The sequence below is a fragment of the Tyto alba genome, unplaced genomic scaffold (genome assembly GCF_018691265.1).
Source record: "Tyto alba isolate M040663 unplaced genomic scaffold, T.alba_DEE_v4.0 Super-Scaffold_32, whole genome shotgun sequence".
Lineage (NCBI taxonomy): Eukaryota > Metazoa > Chordata > Aves > Strigiformes > Tytonidae > Tyto > Tyto alba.
This window is the reverse complement of record NW_024881307.1, coordinates 8,331,753-8,351,228: the sequence shown is the minus strand read 5'-3', so window position 1 is coordinate 8,351,228 and position 19,476 is coordinate 8,331,753. Positions and strand designations below refer to the sequence as shown.

The following is a 19,476-nucleotide window of genomic DNA, read 5'->3' as shown; positions in this document are numbered from 1 at the left end:
ATAGACCTCAGACTCACAAATCCTCCAGCCTTCCATTTGAGCATTTTCTCTCATATGTACGCGTGTAATTTCAAGTGCTTAAAAATGTACACGCCTATTTATATGTAAATCAGGTATGAAATAAGTATATATCTCTGCTTTAGATAAGGGTATATATAGTGGTACGTTTTAGTTACTTGCTAATATTTATCTACTTAGGGAATGCAGCCAGGGACTCTTCCTTCAGCATCCTTTTGTCAAATGTCCTCTACCATTCTGCCCCCTGGGCAGGAGAGTCCCGAGACAGATGCAGATAGCCAGGTCAGAGATGAAGGCTGCCTTGGCGGAGGCAAAGAGAGGCCATCAGATGTGAGTGATTCGAGGAGACTGTTTGCAGGCACGTGGCCGAACAGACTGCATCCCCTGCTTGTTTCAGAGTTGAGCAGACCGTGCCAGACCTCACCTGATGCGGAGCAAAGTTTAGAAGAAGGCCCCTCTTGTAGCAGCTTTGATGTAGACATCCCCCAGGACCAATATACGCCTTTAGAAATGCAAGAAAAGCTTTGTCTTGACTCCTCTGACTTGCAGTCTGACGATTTAGAGGTTAGGCCACCAGTTCAACCTTTGTGTGTGTCAGAGGAGTCCTATTCACCAGACTTGAAGAAAGTCAGAGCTCTGCTAGAGGCCTTTGAAGACAAAATCCTGTTCTTTGAGGATGAAGAGCAGAAAGAAAAGTGGAAGATGAAAGGTGTGATGGGTGAGTGTGTCCGTAAGACTGATGATCACTTCGCAGTCAGAGGGAATGCTACAGGGCCGCAGGGGCATGCGGATAGAAATCCAGGCACACTGCAAGGCAGAGAAAAAGAAATTTTGTACTGCAGAAACAATGAAATTGCTCTTTTTTGTGCCAGTCTCACAGATGACTGGAGCTTGCAGGAGACAGTTGATGTTCGGCATGCTCGAGAAGAGCCGAGATCCCACAGCGAGGTATCCGAGAGTAGAGTTAAGAGAGAAGTCCGGGGTGAGGCTTTGGGTCAGGCCATCAGTCTGTACAAGAACAATGCCATCAGCAGCAGACCTGAGAGCAAGGATTTGAAGCAGGAAGAGTTGATGGAAGTAAGAGCAGATATAGAAGTAGACAGTGGCAAAGGTGTGCTAGAGAGCCATTCCACAGGGCCTCGGGAGGTCGCGGATCGACTGCCCTGCTTCCGAGGGGTAGCTGCAAAGAGAGGGGTCGAGGCGGATCTTCATTCTGCAGCGCGTCCTATGTCAAAACATCTTTCTTCATCTGCTAAGGGTGGCTGGAGAAACAACGAAGGCAGGGGTTCGATATCAGAGTGTGATAGCAGCGATTCAGCCAGATCTCGTAACGACAGTGCCCGCCAGGTGCTGGGAGTGAGCCCTCGCTTCTCTCCACACCGCGAGGCCGGGAGACAGAAGGATGGGCACGCCGTTGCTGAGGAGCCTCCGCTGCCTCGTCCCCTCCTGGGGTCATGCTCGGCTCTGGCACCCAGTCCTGCCCAGAAGCCGGGGAGGGAGTGGAGCTCCGAGCATGTGAAACTGTGCCACGGGCCGGAACCTGAGCACGTTAGTCCTACAGCGTGTTTTTGTGGGAGACGCGCTGCCCAGAAGCTCAGTGGTGCTGGAGTGCAGAGAGAAGTGAAGGGAGGCAATGGAAGGACAGATCACGTTTGCGGAGCCTGGGGCGAGACGTTCCCGGCAGACTTGCAGGTGGAGTGCCAAGGGAGCAACATTCTCTGTCAGCACACGGAAGGGGAGAAGACCCAAACCAGAGAAACTGCAGGGAGTTGCCACAAAATAGATGTTGGTGAAGAAGCAGGTGGGAACGAGGTAGGAGTTAAGTCCAGTCTGATGGCTCTTCCATTGTAAACATTTCTGCAGAACTGAGAGCCTGAACTTTTGCTTCTAAGCTAATTTCCGGGAGCAAAGGAGCAAAATCCTCCCGTTGGAGGTCACATAGGCAGGTGTGGCTTTAGTTATGGTGGTTTCCCTAAAGCTTAGGAGGTAGCTTGCAAAAGCATTTGTTTGTGGTCTTCCTTGCATGGCTAACGCTGCCCAGTTCCCACCTTGTTTTAGCTTTGCTAGGACATGAGGTGCCTTCCGAGTTCAGGTGATGGGCAGTAAATCAAGTGGGATGATGGTCAAATCGAATACAAAATCACCTTCCATTTTGGCTCTAGGACTTTTTGTAGTAAGCATGCTACAAAGTCAGCCTTTTCCCTGGAGATCCCACAGCCTAAATTGAGGGGCAATACCTTATTCAGCTATTGCTAGCTTAATTTTGCTTGCTGGGTCTCGCGTCCCAAGGTGATTGAGTTGGTTAGGGTGACACAGAATCCGTAAGTCACAGCCGGCTCTCCTGCATCCATGTCTGGTACCTTGAGAAATGGACTCTCCTCCCTCTTAAATGAAAGAAAAACAGGAAAAAGTTTGAATGAATTAGTTTTTTCAAGCGAGAGGACGATTATTCCCACTGGTTACAGAGCCCTGCTTTGCAGGCGGGTGTAGTACTGAGTTATCTGAGCACAATTTAGTCCCTGGACTGCTGTTGCTGTGGGTTTAGGACACTGAGGTAGCTTACAGGTGTGATGTGCCCACCTGTAAGCGTGACTTTCTCCTTCCTCTGTGAATAGCTGGACCATTTTGCTCTATTTTGCCCAAACTTGTTCCCTCCATTGCCTATGGCAGGATCCTGCCCTTCACTGGGAAGAACGTTCTAGGTTGTTTTGTCTTTGTCCGTAAGTAATTGCCTCAATTAAATAAGAACTTACCAAATCTCCTGGTCTGAAGAAAAAAAAAAAAAAAACAAAACAAAAACAAACTGACTGAAAGGTCACTGTGTATAATGTTAATGAATTGCTTTGCTCTACTGTTGCTGGTACCCAGCTGCGGCTCTGCCAAATCGCTGGCTCAGGTTTCTAATTACCAGCATGTGGTAGTGCTCACTGAGCTGCTAAGAACTATGACTATAAATATCAGTTAAACTGCAGATTATCCCAAAAGTTTTAATTAGCCCGATGCAAGTGAGTTTGCCTTTGCTGAAGGACAGCTAAAATCCTCTGCTCCGTGCATGTAGTTAATGGCCATCTGCAGAAAATAATCAGTTAAGCCCAGGATGTGTGATTGATGCTGTTACCATGGCTGTGGCAACGACTTGGCGGGAGAAGGAAGGATCAGGGCGCGTTCCTCTCCCTCTCCGCATCCCTCAGCGTGCGAGTGAACGAACTCTGTTTTCAGTCCGCAATCTTGTGCGGACGCAGAGCGCAGGAGCCGTGTTTTCTGAGTACACCTGTGCTCTGCTGAAGCTGTACGGCGCGCTACCGGGAGAATCCTCGCATAGGTCGCTTCTAGCTTAACCTGTTCGGGGTAGCACAGGGTGAGACTCCTGGGTGGGGAACTCCGCGAGAATCGCCACGTTGCTGGGTGAAGGTGGCGCTGGGAGGGGAGGATGTCGGGGGGCTCCTGGGGCTCTGGAAGGGAGAGGGGTATTACGGAGCTTCGTATGGGCGTGCGGCAGCGGAGCTGCTCTCCGCCGCCGGTGACTTTTCCGCTGGCGTGTGGAGAGGAAGCAGCCTGGATGTCGGTCTAGAAAGAGGTGGCAGTTGCCGCTTGTGGAGAGTAGGAGGCTCTGTGCCTCCAGAGCGCTTTCTGCTCCCCTTGTTTCACACTGTGCGGAGTAGCAGGGCACACAGAGGCAAAGCTGCCCACTTTGCCTCGGGGGCGCGATGCTGGGCAAGAGCCTCTCCTGGGGGTGCAGGCGGGTGAGCTGGCGTGGCTGTTGTTCTCCCGCTTCTGTTTTGGAGTAGTGCCCATTTATTTTCCGAACCGCCTCACTGCTGTAAAGCCAACCACCGTATTCACATGGGCCTTTGGAAGGCAAAACGCGTGAGTAAATCAAACTGCTACTCCTTACGTGTGCTGGGGAGGGCCGGGTGTGGGGTCTCACAGGCAGCTTTTCAGCGGCGCTGGGTTTAGGACCGGCAGCCCGCGGCTGCACGGGGGAGCGCTTTCTCCCTTCCCGCAAGCAGGAGCGCAAGCGGTGCACCCCTGCCCTCCGGTCAGCCAGGCCCTTCTGCACGCTCCAGCCCCCAGGCACCCTGCTCGCACCCGTCCAGGCGCCCCTGGGGAACCTCGCTCCGCTGCGTGGCCTCGCGGCGCCTCCGGCCGGCATCCTTCGCGCCTCGCCGAGCTTGGACGTGGGCAGCTCGGCGGACTCCAGCCTCGGGGCCAAAGGAGAGACACAGGTGAGGCCCCGTCTTCTCCGGAGCCGTGCCCGGGAGAGCCCGCTGCAAAGGTCCCGGGCATGGTGGTACCCAGGAGCTTAAATGGCTGCATTTGTGATCTCTCGTCAGCTTAGAAACGCTTTGGTCCGTTAAAAACCCCGCTTCCCTACTCTCTCGCACTGTATGTCTTTTCTTTTGCTATTTCTAGGGAGCCCAGTGCTAAATTTGTGGTGAGCTTTCTTCTGCGATGTTTCGCAGATTGAAAGAAAGAATTGTTTCAGTTCCTGGGGTGGGGGGGAGCGAAAAGGTCTGTTCAGTTCGCTTTAGTCGAACTTTGATTTGTGTCCAAATGAAACACGCCATACAGTACAGATAATGCAATATAATAAATGATACTTTCACTCAACGTTGAGAATAAAAACGTTAGGATGAATCTAAGGTGTACAGTCATGCTGAATGATTGTTTATAGAATGTGACCTTTGGGTCAAAGCAAACATAGGAAGTGGTAACAAAGTAATCTTTTAAGTGAAAACAAAACAACATATGTGCAAAACAGCATACAAATCAACACCTTCAGTGCAGGTTTCCCTTTTCCTTTAAGTCATGCCACTGCTTGTTTCAAACACAGTTTTATTGTGGTCCTGACCGAGCTGGACGTGGCTCTAGCAGACCCAGGGTAGCAGCGTAATCCCGAGCACCCTCTCGGAATCCAGCCGCTTCCCCGCTGCTGGTCGCCATCGCGGTGGGTTTGTGGCTCCCCTTTCTCTTTGGCTGCCCTCTCATTTCCCTCTCCTTCCCACCTCACAGCCTGCAGAGACCTGTAAGCCCACCGGCCAGGCCAAGAAGTTGCTGAGCTTGGTGTGCCAAGAGCAGAGCTCCTTGAATGCGGCGGCCCTAGATAAAGGGAGAAACGAGGAGGAAGAAAGTGAGAATGAGGTAGTGTGTGTGCCTTGGCTCTTAATGCGTGTCGGTAACCATAGTGCTCGAAGCCTCAAGGAATGAAAAACTTGTGTGCCCCTCGTAATAGCTTGTTGACCGTGGTTGTTCCATTTGACTCTGGACCTTGATTTGTGTTGAGTTTCTTCCGTGTTCGGTCACCAAGAGGCATCTAATCCAGTTTTCTCATTGTTCTTCCTATAAATCAATGTCTGCCACGATGTATTTCCAGAAGGAATCGGCTGTAGACATACTGCCTTGGCGTATGACGGTGGCTCTGCCTTATTTCCCTGATCAGGACCCCCCAGTTCCTCCTGTGTGGCCACTGGGACTGCAGAGGTCGGAACTCAGTGTTGGCCATCTCCTTTTTGTAATACCTCTAGAGTCTCCGTGGGACAGCAAGACTGTTCAAAAACCTGCACGTGGATGTCAGCGCCCTGGGAGGCGGCTTTGACTCCGAGGTAAGGTGGTGGGGGCTGAGGCAGGCAGGAGAGGAGCCGCGGCACCGCCTGGGCCGGGCAGTGAGAGCGCAGGAACGGCACCAGGGAGGGCGAGCCGTGTGTGTCAGTTATGAGCAGGAGCAACCCGGAGCAGAGTGACGGAGAGGAAGGCGCAGCAGCAGGGCTGGGGGGAGCGTGTGAGGGGCCAGGGGCGGTCCGCAGGGGACAGAGGTGTGGGTATCGGAGGCAAGTGTGTGCTTGAAGGAGAATGCTTGCCGTTTGGTAGGTGAGATTTGGGGAGCTGGCATCTTTGCACAGGGCAGAGCTTCGAGTCGTTCTAAAGCAGAGAAACCTGAAGCCACGTAGGTGTGACAGGCAGGCTGGAAGTCAGCTTTCCCAAGGAACGGCAGGAAGGAGACAGTCTCGGATCCGAGAGGTGCCACGGCGCTTGCTGTGGGAGGAAGGCTTGCTGAGGAAGAGGCACAGATTGGTTCAGCGCTGCTCATTTCAGTGCGTGTAGGAGAAAAGGCTGCTTGTCAGCTGGAGTTACAACGGTGGCACTGGGGAGAGGAGAGGGGAATGTACTCTGGTAACGCCATCCCTGCGCGCTCCCTCACTTCCACGGTAGGCTGGGAAGCTTCCACGTGGACCGCACGTGGCCACTTCTCTGTGGCAGCTTAAAACCCGTTTCCTTTTTTCGTTGCACTGCTGCTGAATTCCATGGCTCAGAGGCCGAGCGCCAGCAAGGAGTTGAGCACACGCGGGCCCTTGTGCAGACATGTTGCTTTCCGTGCGGGTGCGCGCGCTCTGCCTGCGCTTTCTTAGCAGTGATCAGGCTTAAGGTGACAGGGGCGCGATGGGAGATGCGTTGCAAGCGGCTCCGGTGATTCGGCCCGCCTGCTTGCACTGATGTTAATCCTTTCTCAGCGCTTGGAAAATTCCGTTCCAGTATCCGAAAGGCAAATTAATTTCTTTTTAAAGCGTCTTACGGTATTTCCCTTATCCTTTTCACAGCATATAAAAACTGAGCTGTGAAGTACTTTGCTGGCGAATCCATTCACAGTGCTGGGCAGAAACTGCAAAGGCTCGTGCTAAAGTGGATGTGAAAAAGAAAGGCCCGACTCTCTCATCCCCAAACGCCAAGCAGGCTGAGGGGGCCCAGTGGTCACTGAAATGTTAATGTGTCCGGGAACAAAGAGCTGTCTTAGCATTTCAGTGCTGCCACAGGGCTTTGGGAATCTGTTGTAAAGGGGGAATTGCTGCCCAGCGGCCAGGCTCTGTTAACCCAGACGGGGGATAGCTTAGTCTTGATAAGATGTTAGCGCCCCAGTGGAAAATAATTCTTTTGTAGTTCCATGAGATGGCAGTAGAAAAGCATTTCTACGAGCAAGCCTCAGCCTGCAGGCCGAGCCCTTCTCCAGCTTCCTTACAAAGCGGAGAGGAGGAAAGGATTGTCACAGCAAGCCCTACGGGGCGGGAAATCGAAGCAGTAACGGGGTGAAATGATGAAAAAAACTGGCCTCGTGTAGCCTGTGGTTCGGGGCTGACCGGCTATATTCAAAGAAAATAAGCACGTGGTTTTAGTGACTCGCTGAGACACAGGGATGCTGGGCGAGAGTGGAGGCTGCGTCTAAGACAGCACGAGCGTCAGGGAGGGAGGGAGGGAGGGAGGGAGGAGAGATGGGAAGCAGCGCTGCCCCCCTCAGTGGGCTCTTCGGGAGCAAGGACTACATGAGCTGGGGAGAAGGCATGGAAAACGAACCCCGCGTCCGCTGCTGGGGAACTTGAGGTGTGAGGTTTCTGTGTGGTAGGTAGAATGTACGCTGGCAAAGAGGGCCTCTGCTGGGAGCTTGGCTCGCTCGGCCACTCGTGGGGGTAGCTCTCACCTGAACCCAGCTTGCTCGCTCTCTGAATTCCTGTGATGGAGCAGCCGCTGCAGACGTGTGAGACTCTGCTCGAAAATCCAAAAGGCTCTGGGGACGCTGCTGGAAGGGGCAAGAGGAGGGAGAGGTCCGGAGGTGTCTCCGGGTGCCTGGGGAGAGGGTCCCGTGGGAGCAGAAGTGATCCCCTGATGCAGTGCCCGGGAGGTTTAGCACCCTGCCTTCTGTACGGGTCAGTCCCTGGGTAAACGCTGGGCATCGAGGGGGTCCTTTGCGTGGTGGGAAATCACCATGAGAGGCTTCTTTACCAGATGGAGATGTGCGAAAGGGAGCTGTCTCCGTAAATAAACATTGTGCAATACAGCTTGTGTGTTGCTGCAGAGCTGTGCGTGCAGGAAGCAGTGCTGCTGGTTCCCAGGGAGCGGAGAGCTGTAGTGCAGGGGTGGCTAGTGAAAGGGGAGGAATGGCTGCTGCGTTCATAGCCTTGCTCTTGACTGTGCTGGGAGAGCCACGGCTCGTGGGGAGTCCTCAGCTGGGAAGAGGGGTCGAACAGTGAGTTCACCGAGCTGGCCAGCAGGAAAAGCAGCAGCCCTAAGGCACGCAGGGCAGAAGCGGGGTGATGTCTGGGGGTCTGGGCCCACGGGCTCCCGGGCAGAGGCTGGAGAGCTGTTCGGCCGGAGAGCTTTCTGCTCGGGGGCCGCCTGCAGTGGGTGATAGGCAGGGCGGTGACCTGTCGCAGGCGGGCGGCCCGGCCAGCTTGGGAAGGCGGTGCGAGGACTTGTGCTGGTGGATGTGTTACCCACCCATTAGGAGAACAGCAAAGCAGAGGAGGAAGACTGTGGCGGCCGGCTAGCTGATGCTGCTGAAGCTGATCTCCGGCACCGGAGGAGTCCTGCCGAGGAAGCTGGCAGCCCGAGAGAGGTGATGAGCGGCTCTCTGACGTCATGGTCCTGCTCGCATGATGTCACGGCGGCTTTGCATGCAGTAGGCAGCTTCCAGTGTTGTGCTGTGGATCTGATAGTTGCTCGGTTTGCTGCTTTTGCTGGTTTGAGTAGTACACGCACGTAGAGATGTAAACGTGAAAACCGAGGGCAAAAGCTGCCCGGGTGAGGTCTGGCAAACCGAAGGCCCTCCCTGTGCTTCCGTGCCCGAGAACAGCCCGAAGCCAGGGAGCAAGGGGGGCACGTCGCCTCTAAAGGCATTTTGTATGCAGTATGACATTTTTTTCTTCTTTTCCCCTTTTAAATGTAGAATGTGATCTTTTAATCTCTCACGTTCAGCACCTTAAAGTCCAAAGAGGTGACACAGTCATCCTGTTGCCTGAGATGAGCAGGATTCAGTCTTGGTGGCTGCTGTTCATCCCGATTGTTCATCTCTGGATCAGATGCCTTTCCAAAACCTGGTCCCGTTGGTTTTGATGTGCTGTTCTCCAGGCTTATGCTGATCACTGGAAGTGGTGATTTGATCGGTGGAAATTTCACATCAGTTAGTGTCACTCAGCTGCAGGTAAAATGTGATACAGCTTGTGGAAAGATCAGCTAAAGCCAATTATAACCTGACTGGCTTGTTCTAGCTCTGAAATCCATAGACAGTCCATAGTCTGTTTTCGCATGAGGAACGCCTCCCTCCTCTTCCACCTGTGTGCTTGGCGTAGTTCTTTCTTCCAGAGAGTTGCATTTGTGATTGTGTGATGTTAAGAAAAGTTTGGTCTGTATTTGTCCTTAAAATTGGATTCTGCTGGCTAACGGAATCATTCTGGGATATTTTAGTAACTGAGGTAACTTGCCCGGAGAGAAATCTTCTTGTGTGCACGGCATCATTGGATACATCGCTATATTCTGTTGCGGTGTGTGTGCTCCTCAAAGGCAAATATCTGTGTACCATTTTCATGCATAAACATCCTGACTGGTCTCATTTGGCCTATTTTTTCTTGGGCGCTGTCAGCTCTCCTGGAGAGAGGTCCTCAGGAAGGCTCTAGAGCAGGCCTGTCCAAAAGGGAGCAGGGCTTTCCAGACACCCGAATCTCTGCATAAAAGGAAGGACAATGAGGACTCTGTCACTGGAGTAACAGCAAAGAAACGCCACTTGCAGGCGTTTTTCTGGGTTCTGGAACAAAGGTGTCGCCAAGGCCTTTGCAGAGCCTCGTGTGGCTGGCTAGTGGTTCTGCGGCGTGCTCGTGAACCTTTGCTAACCAGGCACCCAGCGGGAAAGGGGCCATAAGCTTTCCTTTATTACGTGGTGAATTGCAGGTGAGGCTCTGAACTGCAGGTTTTTGGAAAGTACCCGGTGATTAGATTTCTCTGCCCTCCTCTCCAGGCTGGTGGATGGCTCGCTCAGCCCCGAGAAGGTGTCTCAGACAAATAACATGCTAGGAGACGTTCTTTCAGTTTGCTGCAGCTCCGGGTTTAAAGCTGACAGCATTCCAGTTGCACTTTGATAAAAATACATCGTTAAAATATGCGGTCTGTGTATGGTACATGCTGTACACAGGATGCAGCTAATGTTTGACAAGACACCACAGCATTAATAAAACAGTGAGAAAGTAGGACGTGCGAGCAGTTTTGTTTGCATGCTGATGAGGGAACCTTTTCCTGCTTCCTCCTGGCTATCGCACTTTTTGTTGTGAGTTTTGTGGGCCTCCCCACTGCTGGGAGGGGCGGTCGAACCTTTGGGTGACTACGGTTTAATTCGGGATTGGTTTTTCCCCGAGGCCAGTGAGTTCTGCCGTTTCTCAGTCTCGTGGGTTAGCGAGCCATGATCTCGTTCTGAGCTCAGAGCGGTGGCTTAAAGCGGTGCCTGCCCTCCGGTCTGTCCCGCTGGGAGGTGGGAAGATTGCATCCTGCCTACTCTTCTCTGCTTAGAACGTCAGGCAGAAGTTAAATGTCCAGTAATAGTCTCTTGCAAATGTACATCTCTCACTGAAGAGATCCGGTGGGGAAGCATGGATGGGCATACTGCAGAGCATGTAGGGGGCTCCCAGGGTGGACGGGCCTTGCAGCAGCCACTGCTAACTCTTATCCACTGAGACCATGGGAATAAAACAACAGATTAAAGGAACCTCCAAAAGTCTGAGCCCAAGAAATTAGTGTGCTTATCTTAATGAAGTTCCTAGTCTTTGAAAGGGACTGTATGAAAAGAAACCAAACCGGTCTTGAAGTCACCCAAAGCTTTGCCGTTTTGCCGCTTGCTATAGGGGAAGCCATGCTCTTTCTGACCCCTGCGTCCTCCCAGAGAGCGGGGTAAAGAGTGTTGTAGCTGTAATTGTGTTTGACTTGCTGCCTAGAAGGAGTCTTTAAAATCAAGACACGCTCAAGACGGACAAGAGTCTTCCTTGGATTCTGACGCTGCGTGCCCTCCGACTCCAGTTCAAGTCCTTCCTGGAGATGCTGACAGTAGCCTGTCTGGCCAGAACAAGGAGGAGTCCGCTGGGAATGAGCTGCTGGGCAAGCAAGACGCTGAGGTGGAAGGTGACGTCTCTGCAGCTGATGAGCTGCCACAGTCTCTGGGGGAGAGGAGCGCAGCAGGGACAGATGTGCCCAGCGGTCCTGGGCAACCTCGAGCCGCGTCTCCAGCTGCTGAAGCTGCTGAGGCAGATCAGCCGGCAAGCCTGGCTGCCGCCGCCGACACCGTGTCTGTTGGTGAAGAGGTAGTGAAGGAAATGAGGGAAGAAGCAGCAGCTGATCTGAAAACAGACAGCGGGCTGGATGCTGGCAAAGTAAGAGACCTGCCTGCATGGCTCGGGTTTGGTGTGGAAGCTGCTGTGGCTGTTGCCGATGCTTTGCGAGGCCCTGATTCAGGAAAGCTCTTGGAGCGCTTACGCGTTTTCTGTTAAGTCAGCGTAAGAGCTCTCCTAGTCAGCGGGGGGGGGCACAAGTGCTCTGAATGCCCAGATCGGCATCTTTAGGATGGAGCTAGGAAGTCATTCTTTTATGCACACACAAAGTGCTGTCCAAAGCAACTGACAGGCAAAAACCCTGAACTGTGATGCATGTTTCGAGTCTTGGAGGAGAAATAAGTCTCAGCTTTCAGTGCTGCCATCTGTACTAAGCAAGCAGGTTTTATAATGAAGTTCACACCAAGCCCAGCTGTCCGTGCTGCTTTGTTTCTCTCCTTCTGTTGTTTCTCTCAGCTTATGCAGAGATGGGGCAAAAGTGTAAAGTGAGCTGCCAGCTGTGATATTGGCTGCTCTGCGGAACGAAGCGACAGGGAGGCGCGAGGTTAGAGCGGGGAAGGACGGTGCCTCGGGGCTGGCTCCGGAGCTGTAGCTCCAGTCTGCCGAGCGTAGTTCCTTCCAGTCTGCCCACTGCTCTTCTGGCCCTTGCTGGGAGGGGAGCTGGCAAACAGCTGAGTGCAGTCGGGGAGTTTGGTTGCGCAGCCTCTGGCAGGAGAACCACCGCTGTCGCAAGGTGCCGAGGGGTTCCTGGCCTGGCCCCTGCAGCTGGGGTACGGGGCAGACACACACCATCCACTCTTGCGTGGTGTCTTCCAGAAACGTTAGAATATGAGCTCTGATAAACCATCTCTTTCCAATCAAGCTTTCTTCCTGCTGATTTTGATGGTATTTCTAGTTCCGTTGAGGTGTGATGTCTTTAACGATAAGCTCTAAAACTTAGCCTGGAAAACATGCTCTGTTCCGAAGAGCTTGAAGTCGAAAGCTTTGCTTTGACAAACGCTTCCCCACATGCTTGCTTTCAGCGCCTGGGTAGCTCTGCTGAAGCCAGCAGGGCTACGTGGGTGTGCACACTGAACAGCTCTGTACTGTTTCACAGCGGCTGGGACCATCGGAGCCCTTGCTGCAGTCAGGTGGGACAAGGTGTGCTTTCTGAAGTCCTTTCCAGACCATGGTGCTGTTCTGGGACTTTACCCCTTTGTGTGGGGGGTTTGGGAGTTCTCAGAGCTGCCGAGATCCTCGCAGCAGGAGCAGTACGCAAGCGCCTTTCATCAGGGGTATCTGAAGAGCACTTCTCTGCCCTCCCCAGTCCCTTCTCCTGCCCCTGCTCTCCTGTGAAGTGGTGTTTTATGCTCATCTTGTGGGTCTCACTGCTTTTCCTGTGGTGTTCGCTCACCTCTTCGTCCCTGTGTTCTAGAGGGGCCAGATTTGTCTTCCCAGTGTCGGTTGTCATCTTGTTGGAAGTGCTGAGGGGAAGCTGCGGGGGTAGGACACGTCCAGGCCGTAATGCGTATCTCCTCTCAGGTTTCAAAGGCGTCCGAGAGCAGCGACTGTGGGGAGGGCTTGCCAGTCTCCAACTGCTCGGACCGTGACCCGATTCGGCCGATGGTGAGTCACTAAAAGCTCTTTGTCCCTTGGGTGTGGGCTTCACATTCCTCTGGGAGCGGGCAGGCAGTGAATGCTGGGCCCACCTCTTGCGGTCCAGCTGCCCGGCTCCTTCCCTGCCAAGCAGCGACCTTACGGCTGGGGCACGGGGCAGCCGTGTCATCCTGCGCTCAGCAGGTTCTGTCTGTGGGTGAGGTAATATCTCCGGAAAAGTAGGTCACTGGGAGCTGGAACTGTACTCAGATAATTGCAAAAAAGAAGATGAGAAGCAGTGTAAAAATTCTGCTTTAAGGGACTCGGCAGTTTTCTCTAAGGGGAATCTGTATGGCCAGGAGACCTGGCTCCTGAAGGTCCCGGAGGGAGAAGGTGCAGGTGGGTAGCCCTGAGATGGGGGGCGGAGATGCCCATCAGCATCTCTTCATCTCCACAGGAAACTGCCACTGCCATCTGCCAGTGGGAGCAGAGGCAGCATGGCCAGCAAATGGCTGAGAATATCATTATTTATCGGTGTTAGCACAAGCCCGTGTGCGCCGCCTCAGACAATGCCTTTGGTAGCGCTCGCCCGCGGGCACGTGTGCGCCCGCACGCACGCTCCCCGTCTGCCGCCAAGTGCGAGGACCCCCGGAGGCTCTGCCGGGAGGGGGGATTGTCTCGGAGAGGGAATAGCTCGTGGGCAGCTTGCAGGAGCTGACTTTCGGGAAAACACTCAGGAAACCTGCAGCAGCATCATAAATGAGAGCAGAGGAGGCGGGGGGAGGATCTGCTTTGGGTGTACCGTGTGTCACCGTGCCCGCTGCGGTCGGTGGCGTGGAGGCGCGCGCCGGCAGCGTGGCAGAGCTGTCCCACGGTGCCCGCCCTGCGTGGCACTGCTGTCCCCCTGGCCTCACGGGGGGAGTTTCCCTGGGGACCACCGGTGAAGGGAGCCTCTGCGCTCCCCCCTCGCGGTGGCCAGGCCCGTGGGGAGCCCCGACTTCCTGAGCGCCCCGCCTGCCAGCGTCCCGGCAGGTAGCTCTGCATAAGCCACCTTGCCTGCCCGTGCCTCCGCTCCCTGGGAAGGAGAGCGAAAACCCAGCTCGCTGCTGGTCGAGCCACTAAGAGAGCCGTCTGTCTGTCTGCAGGACAGATACGACCTGTGCCTGGACGCGGGCCCGAGTCTTGGTGTAGCCATCTCCTGTGTCCTGTAAACCTTGCTGATGGGTCCAAAGCTAGTGCTCCAAAAGGCTTGCTGTCAGTGGGGTGGTGAGTGGGGATTCCAAGCTGTGTTAGGGTTTTGGTCCAGTCCCAGGTTCTCTAGCAAATCCAGCCCGTGCTCCTCAGACGCTGATCCTTTTCTGCTTTCTTCTTTAGGACTTGGGCTTCCACAGTCGGCTTTCTGAGCAGGTGCTGGATGTGGGGGTTCTGTCTCCTGCTTCGGACAGCCCCATGTGCAAGGTGAGTGCTACAGCTGTGAGCAGGGACCACTCTGTGAGCAGGCAGGGTAGGATACTGTGTTGTGGTGCGCTGAAAACAGGGCGACGCTATCCGCACAAGGGCTTTGCAGAGGCAAGCAGAAGTGTCAGGGATTAGAGCAGCGCTACTACTGCTTTGGTTTTTCTGCAGAGATGAGGTGCAGGTAGCAGCAAAAAGGGCATAAACTTTGAGCAGAGGTGGCTTGTGAGGGGTGCGTGCATGCAAGCTCACGTGTATGCTTTCCCTGCCCCAGTGCAAGGGTAGATAAAAGGCTTTCCTGGGGAACAGTGGGAGCTGGAGACTGCTTGACTTGCTTCTTTTGTGAGTATATTTGTCCTTTTCTTAAGCAGATGGAAAGGATTTGTGTAACAGAACACGATAGCATAAATGGAAGAAAAGGAGTTAGCTCCCTCTGACAGATTTTGGTGTAGGGAAGCTTATTTTTAAGCGTTTGGTTGCCTTGCTCGCTTTCACGTAGGGGGAAAAATAGGCTCCTTTCAGTGAGGCGGTGGCATATGAAGGACTGTATGTATGTACGCACGTGTGCGTCTGTGCTTCCTTTACCACCTTAGCCTGGGGTGTAACTCTGCTCGGGCATTCCTGCCTGAAGAAGGTTGCTGTGCATCTCGAGGTTTTATCCCTGCCTTCTCGGCGTGTTGCTGCGTTGGCCTCCTCAGCCCCGCGTGCCTGTTGAGCCCTCTCAGCCAGCCCTCTCCCGCAGCATCTCGGCTGGAGGAGCGTGCTGCACCGCGCGGCTCAGGGCCGGGCTCCAGCTGGGGTTACTCAGCCTTGCTCTGATTGTAAGTGAGTTGATCAGCTGCACTGGAGGAGACCCTGAGTGGCAAACTCGCCACCTGTCCCGCAGAGAGGAGCAATCCAGTTTGTAAGGTTGTGTCTGGAGAATACACCTGTCCTCTTGTGCCTAATAATGAGCATAATCAGATGTGAAGGGAAAACAAAACATGGGCCTGCTGTGTTCTCCCTCTCCCTCGTGCTGCAGCACAGGCACTGTGCATACAAATGTCCTGCTGGAGCAGCCACATTTGGAGTTTGTTACAACCCTGACTTGAGGAGAGAGGTGGATTTGAAATGGTGCTCCCTGCAGAACTGCAGCTGCTCCTTTGTGTCTGTAGACAGAGGCTTGTCTGGAATGACTCTGGTTGCAGGAGTGTGCTTGCTTCCACGTCATGAGCTTGCCTGGCTTTGCATGCGTTGGCAAAACACTCGGTTTTTTGAAAAGAAGACCGCCTCTGTCAGCTACGTGAGCAGCACGGTGTTGGAGGTTTTTGGTTAGCGTGTTCTGGCGGGAGCTGTGGTAGCTCGTGGAGGCTGTGTGGGCTGCTTCCTGCTAGCCCTGGCTTCTCTGCTGGCAGCGGGGAGGCTGCTCCTTTCACCCTTCACTTAGCAGGCATCTGAAGTGCTGGCATCCCGCTTTGGCCCTGCTGCTGCGCCGAGGGCGACGGTGGGGAGGAGCTGGAAGCAGGCATGCGGGCTAAGCTGATGTGTGCTGGAGACCCTCCTCCTGCTGAGGGCCCTCGGGAGCTGTGCTGTGCAGAGGGAGGAGACGGCCTCTTCCCTGTCGTCCCGCTTTCCGGTGCCCACAAGACTGGCTTTGTGTGGCGGGTGTGCGAGGTGTCCCCCGTGGGACGCAGCCTGGCATTTCAGCAGGGCAGAAAACGAAGCTGCCTGCAGTCCTGGCACTGCCGGGGGTCCTGAGGCAACAGGACGGGCAAGGCGCTCCGGTAACTTCAGAGACAAGGCTGAAAATCAGCCCTTGCTCCCTGCGGGCCGGTGCCGTCTCCGCCTTCTCAAAGGAGTCCAGAGATTCCGGCAGCCGGTGATTTCTGGGACTGCCCTCCCGGGAAGGCGTGTCGGGTGGCAGGGGAGCGGCAGTGGCCCCACACGTGGGCTCAGCAGCGTTACCCTGTGCCTGGTTATCCCTCTTCCCAGGGAGATCTCGTTCTCCGTCTGGCCGGCTTCTTTCCTTTCGCAGGCAGTGGTGGCAGAGCCCGGTTCGAGCCAGGAAACATTTGCCGAGTTCCTCGGTTCTTGGGAATTGAAGTAATTATTTACACGGGGGCAGGAGGGAGGCTGGGAGGGGGAGCTGCCTGGGAGAGCTCTGGCCGGGCTGATGTGATGGAAGGTGACAGCACTTGCAGGGAATCCTTCTGCTGTTTGCTCCACTGAACATTTGCATAAATTACCGCGGTTTTAATTCTGTGTTATTTTGGCCCTGCTCCACAGTACGCTCCCGCATGGCGAGGGCTGAGCTCACCTGCTGTTCCTGTGGTCCCCGAGAATTTATGAATGGGCGGCTCTCCTGGGGGCCGGGGGCCTCAGCAGGGAGGATGAGGCCTTGCTGCTTGCTCACGTTGCCCTCCCCAGGTGAACTGCGCCGTGCGTGTTCGCGTGTGCCCGCTGCGGGGCCAGAGCTGCCCCGGGGCTGGCAGGTGGGAGAAGGAGCAGCTGGCTCTTGCACATTCGGGTATTTGCTCTTCGTAGTTCAGGTATTTACTATGTCACGAATAAGCCAACCGAAGCTGCTCAGAGCGTGTTACGGAGAGGGCTGGCTGCCCTAGCAGCACCCAAGCTGGTGAGCTCTGCAGTCAGTAGTGTCGGAAAGCCCTGGCTGTATAGGGCCCGAGAACCAGGACGCGAGGCAGGACTCAGTCCTGTTGTGATTTCGCTCACAGGTCGTGTCTCAATTTGCTCTCTGGCCCCAGCACCGTTGTCTTCCTTCCGTGTGAATGTGTGACAGTTCTCTTTTGGGAGATTTTTGTCCTACGCTTTTCAGGGAGTTTGGTGTTACTTGGGCACGTAAGATGATCTTCAGGAAGCAAACCAAACCTGCGTGCAAAGTGCTTAGTGCTGGCAGGGAGTTCATCTGTACTGAAAAAGCAACCCCCAGACCAGAACCTGACACAACCCGGAGAGCTGAGCCCCCAGGCCTCTCGGTTGTGCTGCCGGAAGCGTTCCTGCAAGGCGTTCCCGGGACGTTTTGAGCCCGTTGGTTACCTGCAGGAGAGGAGGGTGGCACATTCCCCCGGGTGTTCTGGAGCAGCCCCTGGGTGCTGTGCGGTCCTTGGGCTCCGTGCCGAGGCGCTGCACCAGGGCGGTGCTGCCCTGCGAGGTCCTGAGAGGCTTTGATGGTGAAGGAGCCAGCAAACTCCACGCTGTTTGCTTTTACCTGCAGGCCCAGGAGCTGGGAGAAGAGGAAAAAGACCAAAGCAAAGCCAGTATAGAGGAAGAGCAAAGCAAAAGAACAAAAGCGGCTGAGAGGTATGGTACAAACAGAGCAACCAAAGAGGCATGGACAGCTCTAGCTCCAGCTGACTTTCCTGTCTTGTCCGCCCCTGCGCTGCTCTGGTCGCTGTAACTTGTACATGTGTCCCCTGTAGAACATCCTGAGATGCTGCAGCTTCCCTCAGGGTCTTTCCCACAAAACCTCTCACTTCTCCTGCCACCTTAGTACTGTCTCAGCAGATTTCAGCTTCGTTTCAGCTTCTGGCTGGGTAGGCAGCAAATCTGCCTGTCTTTCATTTCCTTGTGACTGCCCCAGATGTGGTGCTGGCTTCTGTTTCCCTTACAGCTCTTTGACTTTTCTCCAAGGCTGTGACAGTCGGGTTCTTGCCGAGATGGTCTGAACCTCTTAATGTTGTGTGTTGTGCCCTGTAGCATTTAACCATGGAAGACTTAGTCACTGGCCGTCACCCGATGACAGACCTTTCTGGTTCTGAGAGCCCCCCCCCAGTCTCGGTGAGTGCTGGTCCTGCTGGGCTGCCAGCTCTGCACTGGGCAGAGCCTGTCGCTGAAGGCTCCCAGGGCCAGCCCGGTGCCTGTTACTGGTGGCAGGAGGGTCCAGCCGCAGAGCGAGCAGCTCTCTTCCCCTTCCTTCCGTAGAGGTGGCCTAGAGCAAGTCACTGGTGGACCAGGTGTAAGCATTAAGCTATTTTGTAGCCTGGTATGGGGACAGCTTGCTCTAGAGTGCCCCAGCTGTTGCCCCCAGAGCAGTGCCGGCGTCCAGACCCTCAGCTACTGTGAGGACAAGACTGTCTAGGGGAGCTAGTTCCAGCCTGTTTGTGGCAACTTGTTTAAAACAGTTGAAATACTGTGCTGAGCAGTGAGCTCCGTGCTCCCTGGAGCCCCTCCCCTGTGAGCTGCAGTGTGTGGCATTTATAGATGAATCTTGTCAAAACTCTTAGCCTCCGCGCAGTTACATATACTCTGGGGCACCGGGAGCCAAGAAGCTATTGCCTGTGCCAGGAAAACTTGCGAACAGAAGAAGCTGCAGTCCGTCTTAATGACTGTCTGAGTGCACCGGGGATTTGCAGCCTTGTTTTTAGAGGAGCTGTTCATGTGAAGGTCCCCGAAAACACGCTCTGCCCGCAGGAATTGTCTCCTTATCACTCTGTACCTGCTTCCCAGCTGTGCATCCTCTCTCTCTCTCTGCCTGTAAAGCTAGCTCGTGCTTGCTTCATCTCTCTTCTCTGTACTTCCAAGATGAAGTACGGCTGTAGGTGTAAACGTGCCTGCCGATATTTCCATCTGTAATTCGGGCATCGGTGTGCGTATTGCTACTGGGGCTGACATACCTTGGGGAAGTTCTCTCAGGACCTGGAAAGAGGGTGGGATAATTCAGGGAAGGGACTCAGCATTCTGAGGCTGACACCCATGAAATCCTCGGCTGCCTGTTAGCCTGGCACGGCTCGAGGTGGTGGGAACGGTTTGAAGCTTTGCTGCGCCTTTGGTGGCCCCGTGTTGGGCAAACGGTTGCCGTTGGCAGGCGTGGCTTGGTGCCCACCTAACTCAGCCGCACGTCCCATCTTCTCCCTGTCCTGTCTGCCTGCAGCAGCCACTAGACTCTGACCGGTGCTGATCTGGTCTTCTGTTGCCTCTTTTGTGCTGCAAAGCGGGAGGGATCGAAGTGCTTGTGAAACACCAGAAGAGAAGAGTTTTGCTTTCCAAAATCTCAGTCGGGAGGAGGCCGTGGCCCGGGAGCCGGAGGAGGGGTCGCTGGATAGCCTAATCGGTCTGGAGGAGCTTGCCGCCCTGCAGAAAGCGTAAGGGCTTCCTTTTGGTTCTTGGTGTTGTAAGCATAACAGCTTTTGTCCTTTTGTTCCCCTCTGCGGTGTTTGAAGTTGGTGTGTGAAGTCAGCACGGTAGGAGATGCGGTTTGGTGGGCACAGCGGAGCTCAAACCTCTCCGTATGCAAATGCAAGCAGCTGTTTCGCTGGCGAGAGTGCCAAGTGAACAGTCTGTACTGGGGAGGGTG

At 54.5% G+C, this 19,476-nt stretch overlaps 1 protein-coding gene across 14 annotated transcripts in view; it reads left to right on the top strand.

Annotated features, from left to right (window-relative positions):
- The window catches only part of CEP164 (centrosomal protein 164), a 39,401-nt gene that overhangs the window by 4,057 nt on the left and 15,868 nt on the right, over positions 1-19,476 (top strand). For 2 of the 14 annotated variants that reach the window (XM_042800372.1, XM_042800365.1), the window contains exons 5-13: positions 4,086-4,244; positions 5,032-5,160; positions 5,544-5,621; positions 8,291-8,404; positions 10,764-11,195; positions 12,675-12,758; positions 14,103-14,186; positions 17,398-17,483; positions 19,115-19,264. In XM_042800372.1, coding sequence (XP_042656306.1) covers positions 4,086-4,244; positions 5,032-5,160; positions 5,544-5,621; positions 8,291-8,404; positions 10,764-11,195; positions 12,675-12,758; positions 14,103-14,186; positions 17,398-17,483; positions 19,115-19,264 — 1,316 coding nt within the window. Of the gene's footprint in view, positions 1-3,806; positions 3,886-4,085; positions 4,245-5,031; positions 5,161-5,543; positions 5,622-8,290; positions 8,405-10,763; positions 11,196-12,674; positions 12,759-14,102; positions 14,187-17,397; positions 17,484-19,114; positions 19,265-19,476 lie in introns of all 14 variants that reach the window. The other 12 variants (XM_042800373.1, XM_042800368.1, XM_042800366.1 and 9 more) reach the window with 12 other exon arrangements.